This window comes from Branchiostoma floridae, unplaced genomic scaffold (genome assembly GCF_000003815.2).
Source record: "Branchiostoma floridae strain S238N-H82 unplaced genomic scaffold, Bfl_VNyyK Sc7u5tJ_1555, whole genome shotgun sequence".
Lineage (NCBI taxonomy): Eukaryota > Metazoa > Chordata > Leptocardii > Amphioxiformes > Branchiostomatidae > Branchiostoma > Branchiostoma floridae.
Window position 1 is genome coordinate 45,049 of NW_023365754.1, and position 9,414 is coordinate 54,462.

Sequence of the window (9,414 nt, forward strand, 5' to 3'; positions counted from 1 at the left end):
CACCAGTCCGAGTGGCAGAGCTGCTCCGACCCCTGCATGGATCATCAGCATTATTGACAGGCGCAGGACTGGCTCGGGGCCCAGGAACGACCCGTACATCGGCATGTTACACAAACAAACAAACAAACAAAAAACAAACAAACAAACAAACAAACAAATGCTCACCAGTCCGAATGGCAGAGCTGCCCCGACCCCTGCATGGATCATCAGCAGGACGGGCTCGGGGCCCATGAACGACCCGTACATCGGCATGTTACACAAACAAACAAACAAACAAATGCTCACCAGTCCGAGTGGCAGAGCTGCTCCGACCCCTGCATGGATCATCAGCATGATTGACAGGCGCAGGACGGGCTCGGGGCCCAGGAACGACCCGTACATCGGCATGGTCAGCATCAACAGCAGCGGGATCAGTCTCACGCCGTCTCCACACGACAGACACATCTTTCCTGAAACCAAGGATGTTAAAATAAGAACTCGCCATTACAAAAATCTTCACACCACCCAAAATCAATACAAAAGATCCTCACACCTTTCAAAATCAGCTTCTCAACACCACCAAAAATCAGCTTTGTCTGACACAAAAAATCTTCGCACCACCAAAAGTCATCTTTTTCTGATATAAAAAAATCTTCGAACCAGCAAAAATCATATTTTTCTGACACAAAAAATCTTCACACGACCAAAAATCATCTTTTCTGACACAAAAAAAGCTTTTTGTTTAGAAGATTGGAATGCATTTGCTAATTTAGCACAAGAAACTTGCTAACGTGAGTGTGGACAAAAGTTATGACTAATGATCAAGACAAGATAATCTGGCACAGATGTGGATTGGGTTTTCACAGCATCGGCGTGCATGTCCAGAACACGAGATGTCAAAATTTGAAGTTTTGCTGCTGTACCTTAGAGAGCCCCTAGGGAGCCCATTATCGAAGATTTCCTGACCCCCACCCACCTACCAAATATTATCAGGATCCTTTCGAGGCTTCTGTACGAGTTATGCTGTACAAAAAATGCGGACGCATACATTCGGCCAGCTACAGTCTTGACGGAAAAAGGCTACGCCAACAATTTTCGAAAACGACCTTCGTTTCCGCAATCGCTACTCAAACACCAAATATCATTAAAATCCATACACAGCTTCTCGAGTTATATGCTGTTGACCTACAGTTAGGGACACAACATGAGTCCTTAACCGAAAATATAACCCTCTTGGTGAAGGTAAATATACAGAACAATAAAAATTGGGCTACCCGATCACAACATATAACGGGAGCCGCCCTAAGATGCCCGCTTTTTTACGAGTTCTAACTCACGCGCTCCATCACTAGTTGCTAGAGAGTGGTCAAGTTTTGATCAATGAATTTTTAACACATTCATCTAAAGAACATACTTGGATAAGGAATGCATACATATGGTTCATGAACCCTTCACCTTCTCAGTTACAAGTGGCAAACACCTTGGACGTTTCCTTGAATATAACTTCCGATTTTGTGCTGCACTAGACAGTGCGCCCTAACTTGCCCCGCTTTTGTAATTTTCTCTTTTCTGAAATTTAAATAAACATAAATACAAATTTTATTTTTATGATATATATATATATATATATATATATAAGCTTTCTTTTGACAGTAGAATTGTGATTGTGTGTGCTTCTCGTCTCCTGCGAGGAGGGCTAAGTCCAGCACAATTACTAATAAAGTCTTAAGTCTAAATTCATATCGGTTCGGCTGGCCAAAAGGGAATTTCTCACCGCTAAAAACATGCGTCCATACAGCCGTTCAGTTTTTGGCTCGGATCTATTTTAGGTAATACATCAATGAGACCTTTATCTTAGGGCAAGTAGTGATACTGGCTTGTAACCTTGACAGTTTCTCCGACGACCCCAATGATTGACGGGGAGCCTGAAGTAGTTGGGAGTTCACTTTGGCGGATCAGTGGCAACTTTCAATTAAAAGAGAGCCACTTGATATCTCACAGGCCTTCCGGCATATATTACCTTCCTGCCATCAGAACTTTCCCGGTTGAAAATCGCGAATAGCCCTAACCACTGCCCTAACTCCAGGAGGGAGCCTTCCTGCCATCAGAACTTTCCCGGTTGAAAATCGCGAATAGCCCTAACCACTGCCCTAACTCCAGGAGGGAGGCTAACTTCTTGGCTTGCTTGCAATTTATTCTGCACAAACGAAGTTATTTTCTAGGAAAGCAATGCTACATAAGGCACAGAGTCTTACGTTTAAAAGGTTGCTCCAACGATAGGTCACAGTTTTATAAACCTTTTCCCCAGTTGCATGAATTTTTTTCATAGTCCCTCTCTATGTGGATATATCGACCGAATTTCTGAGCTTCTCATTAGCTAAGGGGAAACAAAAGAGCTTCTCTCTTTCTGAGAAGGAAGTGCCTTAATAACCATAACGGCATAGCCGCGGGAACTTGCCCCACCCCATCATCTTTGATTGGCATGTCTAATCATCAAAGCATTACAGTTCACTGTATGACCATGGATGACCCTAGATGACCATGAATGTAAACCTGTAACTAACTGCTTGGTTCAGCTTGGTAACAAATGCTGTAAACAAGATAAGAGGAAACAGATGTGTACAGATCGATAAATCGCGTGTACCCCGAACGTAAAATAAGCCACAAATGCGGTATCTAGCATTTCAAAACAAGATAAAAATCAGCATTACAAAAGAAGAAAAAGAAAACAGTTCTTTTGATTATAACAACATCAGTAAAAGAAAGGCGAGAGGCTTTCTAAAAAGAACAGGTCCGACTTAAAACAACAAGCGTACAATAAAGAAAATCCAATGGCACAGATACTACCTGCCTTGAACCATCCATATGGTTAAGTGTATGTCACAAGGGCCATCAACAATTTCTTAAAGCTTAAGGCGTGAGAAGGTTCAGGGGGAGAATTACATAAAGAACAAGCTACCTTAGAACAACACAAAATCAATACAGCACAACTGGCGAAAAAGAATGCTTTAGTGTACTCTGGAAGCTTTGTGCTGATTGTACTGAGCTGGAGCATTACATTACGATATTCTACCACCACCACTCATCACCCCCACCCCGGAGCCTCAAACTGCCCGTAGGCCTAAGGTAGGATGCAAACGTACATACGATACTATGTATAAGTATAGTTTACGCGACACGAATGCAGGCGTGATATGACGACGGAAAACACCTGATGTAGAATCTGATTTGAACCAGGAACACGATTTAATCCAATTGTAAGACACAAGTAGCGTTATACAGAATACAAAAGGACAAACCAGAAAAGGACACGAAGGTCTGTAGACTTTTATGAACGGCTATACGAAACAAATTTAGGGCGAATGTCACAAAAAGAGACGATACGTCATGATGCCGGAAAAATCTCACATGAGTGAAAACACAAAATATAAGAGTAGTCTGATTACAACGCGCGTAAATCGTTTGTAACTGTACTGAATTGAAACGGATACAATTAAACGATTACCCATCAGTGAAAGCTAAACACAAAGAAAGTTGATGCTACTACAAATGAGCTTCATACCTGAATCAACTTCCTACGTGGTCACGGTGACGTTTCAGCACACTAGTTTTGACGCTCAAGCGAACCTCTAGCTCCGGACCGCGGCCGCTCCGGGTAGAAATTTCAGGCCGCTCCGTCCAAAGAAAATCCAGGTACATGTATCGGTAGTCCTTACACGATCAACCTTACTCAAGAACGTCACTTGCAGAACTCACCCGGCCCTCAAAAACCAACGCTCTCTTAATAGCCATGACATTTCCACCCGTTCCTGTTGGTTCAGACACGGTGGGCGGGGCTTTGTGACTCATGTCTCACTGGTAAGACTACAGTAGTCCGGCCTGCCGGATAGATTCCTTACTGCTACAAAGTGACTGACCTCATGAACATCATAATCATCCCGTAGTTTGCTTATTCCGCTAAACTTTTGCTGATACACAAAGATACGTACGGTACTAGTACGTATCGGTCCTTCCTCAATTCCAGTCAACTTCGCCTACTTCCGTGTTGAATGCTTCGAGAAGATCACAGATTCTGAAGTTAAAGGCCGTCGGTCTGCAGAAACCAGGCCATTTGGTAAGAGAGTAGGCGTTAGTTGAAGTACCACATTAGTGGCGGAGGTTTACGTTCAACGGTTGTTGTAAAAATAGATCTTTCTTTTTTACCACATCGCTGTAAACATTAGAACTGCAGGGTTAGCAGGTTGAACGCTCTTTGACCTTTCAACTTTATACGCATCACAAACAAACACAGTGATTTATGATTCCACTCGTGTCGCGATATATAGTCAAACCTGTATTAGCGGTCACATTTGCATAGCGGTCGACTTGCCACTTTTGTCGAATCCCTTGTTTTTTTTACCATTGACATAAGCATTAAATCTTTTAAGACCGTTTTTCTGGTCAATGATCGGGGAGGGGCGCTTTCCAGGCCCGCCCCTTAAAACTCCTGCTACAACTATCATATGGCCACCTAGTAAACGACTTATCATATGACCACAAAATTTTAAGAGAATGATATAAAGAAAACATATAATTTTTCTAGAAATTTGAGTTAACGATGACGTAATATGACGTAATTGTTACCTAATTTATGTGCTTGTATGCAGCATTTTGGTCATTACTAAAGGAATACAAATCTAAAGATCAAACAGACAACCACGAAATAATCTCCAACGAAGGTCTACATTCCCATTTTAGTAGCATTTACGGCGAGGATTTCACCTGCCTAATTTACCTAATGATTTTGCAATTCAAATACAAAGAGAGCTATTGATTCTACAAGACAGGCTTCAAAATATACACTGTAATTCATTGGATGAACCAATTAAAAAAGACGAAATTAAACAAGCTATCCCTAACCTAAAAAACGGGAAAGCTTCAGGTGGTGACCTTATTCGTAATGAGATGTTACAATTTTCGTCACATATTCTCATAGAACCTCTAATGAAACTGTTCAACATATTCGTATCTTCCGGTTACTTTCCCGAAGACATGGTATACCAGCCACATAGTTGCTATACAGTAAGGCGGGGTAAAAGACGACGCTGGCAACTACAGACTCTGAGGAATTTCAGTCATTAGTTAAGCTATTTACATCAATACTAAACACGCGGCTAACCACAATTCTAGACGAAAATAATCTAATCAATCTCCCTAAAACAAACCGACGTTAGAAAAAAATTGGGCACGAACAATAACCTGGACTCCTTGTTAAGTAAACACATTTCCGAAAACAAACGCATTTATTCATGTTTTATCGATTTAAAAAAAAAAGCCTTCGACTCCGTTTGGAGAGAGGGTCTTCGTTTCAAACGGTCAAACTCGGGAATGGGGGGTAACTTTTACAAGCTAATTAAATGTATGTACACTAAACCTCAGACGTGTGTAAAACCGAGTCCGGTCTAACGCCTCCATTTGTAACTAAATAAGGCGTTAGACAAGGCTGCAATCTAAGCCCTACATTGTTTAACTTATTCATTAATGACCTCGTTCATGTACTTGATACTACAGAATATAAAAGAGCGAACTCTTTGTATTGCTGTTATAAGATCAACCAGGCCTTTTGCTTTATTCAAATCATTATCAAAGATTATGTTGCAAGACAGTTAGACATCACAAGCAAAAAACATCACAGCAACTTTACATGAAATCACAATAGATATTGTCAAGAAGCACATTGCCACTGCAGAAATCAGTCTAAAGGATACAATAGCTGTTAACCCAAGGTTGAAGTGGTGCATAATATCTATGCACCTATCAAGAGATGGAAAGGAAGGGTACAAAGCCAGCGTCCTGACAAACCGGAAAGTTCAAACCTATTAACAGCCCTATCCTAGTGTTATGATTGATTGACAGTTGTCATTTAATTGTGGTTTTTAGTCTTCCATATGTACATGAAATAGTGATGATTCTGGCTGCTCGGCTGAAGAACTTTGTTTGTTTGTTTGTTTGTTCTTATTTATCCAGGGGTACATGTCGCCTGGCCGGTGTTTTTTTAAAGATCCCTGGGGAGACCCCGTACATACATAACAATAAATGATAACAATATAAAATCAAATAAATAGTGACACAGCAAGAATCGACAAAGAATAACGCAATTCAACTAAGACGAAATAGGGCAAATCAAGAATACAACGTAAATCCTAATATAACTCGAAATCATAAATAAAATCAAATAAGTGATGGGAATGTGCATACCAATGTGAACAGAAAAAGACATGTCAGATTACAAATCAGAAGATGTGGTATTCTGTTGTGTAGGCAGATGGATGATGCTGTTCTCAAGAGTAGTCTCCAAGCAGACCCTACGGTGCCTTGGAAACAATATCAAAGCTGGCAAAGGAGTATAGCCGGCCAAAGGGAGATAGTTGGCTAAGGGAGTCAAACGGGCACCGGAGGTCTGCCTGCACTGAAACAGGGTGGAGCGTTTCTATTCAACAATGGTGTCACTGCCCCACCCTGTTGTCAAGTGCTGATTACTTTACGAGCGACTTACACTGGACGAAGTCAGTGGGAGGTTCGCGCCAAATGGCGCCGGGTTGAAAAATTTGACAGCATCGCAACGTAACAGAACAGGCGCCACAATACATAAAATATTTAGTTTAAAATCGATTTGAAGTCTGAAAATAATGCCATACAAACTACAATTTTCAATATACATATATAACAACACCATACTAACGTTATGAGGTTTCAAAACATGCCGCCGGATCAGAACCCTCTATGTTATGTTTGGATGCGGTAAAGAAAACAATAACACGCCAAGTGCGCTGCCATTTTATTTTGTCTCCAAAAAGTTTATTCCTATTTTGTTCTGCGAATTTGTAATTTCATACGAACAAAAACTGTCAAGGACCAGATGTTTGCTCCCGACTAGCAGTTATGGCAAGTTTGGGTTGAAAACACAAAGCGGTACACATTGTTAGCACGGGGATTCCCCTTTTCCGGTGGCAAAATGATGCCGACAAAGACGTCCGTCGCCTCTCAGACTGGCTAACATGGCATCGAGTTGTGTTTTCCTCGCCTGGAATCCCTAGACATCGCGGAAAAAACGTTGCACTCTTGCCTCAATTGTTGCCGGCATTTAAAAAATCTGTCTGTAACGGTCATCGTATGTGAACCGTGCCGTGACTTCCCGAGAGACCGTGTATAGCTGAGCCGGGGCGCACACGAGCCGTCCCGGGCAGGGAGGGCAATTAACACCTACTCGGCAAGCACAGTTTGATAGGCAACAATTAGATGTTAATAGCGTCTGATCAGCCCGACTGGAGGCAGACCCTGGTGCCTTGCCAGCTTTGATACTATTTCTAAGGCACCGTAGGGTCTGCTTGGAGACTACTCAAGAGTGTAGGTAGCGAGTTCCACAAAGCTGCACCAGACAACGAGAGAGACTTCTTCTCGTATTGTAACCGTGTTTTTAGTAGTTAAAGACCCCCCCCCCCCCGTGTACTGTACCGGGTGTGGTGTGAATGTGTATTGGCAGATGTACTATCATGTAGTGAAAAATTGTGATATGTGTGGAAGAAACATACCGTTGAGAGCTTTGAACACGAAAACAGCCTTAGCTCTTCTGTGGTGCTGTGCTACAGGGGTCCAGCCTAGTGAGTGCAAGACAGTTTCCCTAGAAGTGTAGTGGTCGCACCCTATATTGCAACTTCTGGAGTTTGTCGATGGCCCCTTTACCTCCCTGGTCCCATGTGGTACTGCAATATTGAATGTGGGGGAGGAACAGACTAGTGTAGATTGTCAATAGCGCTTGTCTGTTTAGGTATGGCCTTAAACACTTCATGATGCCAATTATCTGCGACAGCTTCTTATTGACATGGAGAAAGTGGTCATTCCACAATAGGGCCTTGTCTATGAGAACTTCTAAGTAATTAAAAGTGCACACAGCTCTGCATCATCTAGAATGAGCTGCAGTTGCTGGTCAGTAGCTTTGGACTTGTGTGATCCAACCAACATTGATTTGCATTTCGAAGGGTTTAAGGATAGTTTGTTAGCAACGAACCAGTGCATGAGACGGGGGCAGTCATTCTGTAGGGTCTCCTGAATTGTCTGTATGCTGCAGTGTGAGAAGTAGACAATCGTGTCATCCGCATACATCTCTACATGACTGTACACAATTAGGCAGGGCATTGATGTAAACGATAAATAGGAGGGGTTCAAGAATGGACCCCTGGGGTACTCCACAAGTCACACAGGATGTATTGGATAAGATTGAGTTGAACTGCCCAAGGCTATGGAGGATAGGGAAGGATGGAGAAAGAGAGTCATGTCCATCCGTGCAACCAGCACGCCCGGTTGATGATGGTCCTAGTCTTATGATTAATTGACAGCTGTCATGTAATTATGGTTTTCAGTCTCCCTCCGTATGAGTCACGAAGCCTTGATCTCAATAGGGTCCACTGAAACCAGCCTATTAATCATCATATCCTTTATACTTGATTGACAGCTGTCATCTAATTATGGTTTTCAATCTCCTTCCGTATGAGTCAAGAAGCCTTGATCTCAATAGGGTCAATTGAAGCCAGCCTATTAATAGCCATATCCTAGTGTTATGATTGATTGACAGTTGTCATCTAATTATGGTTTTCAGTCTCCCTTGTTTAGCGTTCTGACGGCGGTACGGAGTTGTAAGATGGCGGTGCCTTAGAGGTCATTCTGGGTCAAAATTTTAATTACTTTTTGTCATCTATTATTTCATCCATATAACCTCAATCTTTTGAAAGTAGTGTCATAATATTCCATTACGATATTGTATTTATACCTGTGTTATTTACGCTATGTTTTTAATATGTATAGCGGTGGAGCCAACATTAGTTTGCCAACTTGAATGCGCCACCACTACGTCTGCCAGGTCTTTGAACTTGAATTCTAAAAAGGAAACAATCTCGTTTTGTCAGCTTTTATTCGGACAATTAAGATGTTTGCATGTTACATTTAGACAGGGCCGGGGGCATGGTGGTTTTCTATTCAATCTAGAGCTCCAGGAAATCCTCTGGCACGCCCTCAGTGGAAGGAAATAGTTGAATCCTGCACAATAGCCAATCGGTAAAGTAAAACCTCCTTGAGCCTAGGCAGCCACAAGTTCAATGCCACACAATCTCACGGCGAAGCAGAACAAAGGTCATCTATGTTTTGTGGGTTCCATTCAGGTCCAAGCAGATGTTTGTTCGAGACAGTATTCAAAACCAAAATGCTCACTGCAGTTCCAAACAAGTTACTAGGTGGCCAAAACGTACACCATTTACGCCCTGCCCAGTTTCGTATCCACTATTAAATACCATGAGCCATAAGCTGTATCAATCTAGATGTTTGTGTCGCTTAACTAAAGATAAAATTTATTTATCAATTGCTCAAAAGCGTGGGTGGCATCCTCAAACTGTGCCTCCTGCT

The 9,414-nt window shown here is 42.1% G+C and overlaps 1 protein-coding gene across 7 annotated transcripts in view; it reads right to left on the reverse strand.

Moving 5' to 3' along the window:
- The window catches only part of LOC118408092 (zinc finger protein ZIC 2-like), a 24,812-nt gene that overhangs the window by 4,416 nt on the left and 10,982 nt on the right, over positions 1-9,414 (reverse strand). For 2 of the 7 annotated variants that reach the window (XR_004830244.1, XR_004830246.1), the window contains exon 2: positions 286-449. Coding sequence is in view for 2 of the 7 variants with exons in the window: in XM_035808716.1 (XP_035664609.1) it covers positions 286-484 (199 nt within the window). In the remaining 5 variants the exon portion in view is untranslated. The other 5 variants (XR_004830245.1, XR_004830242.1, XR_004830243.1 and 2 more) reach the window with 5 other exon arrangements.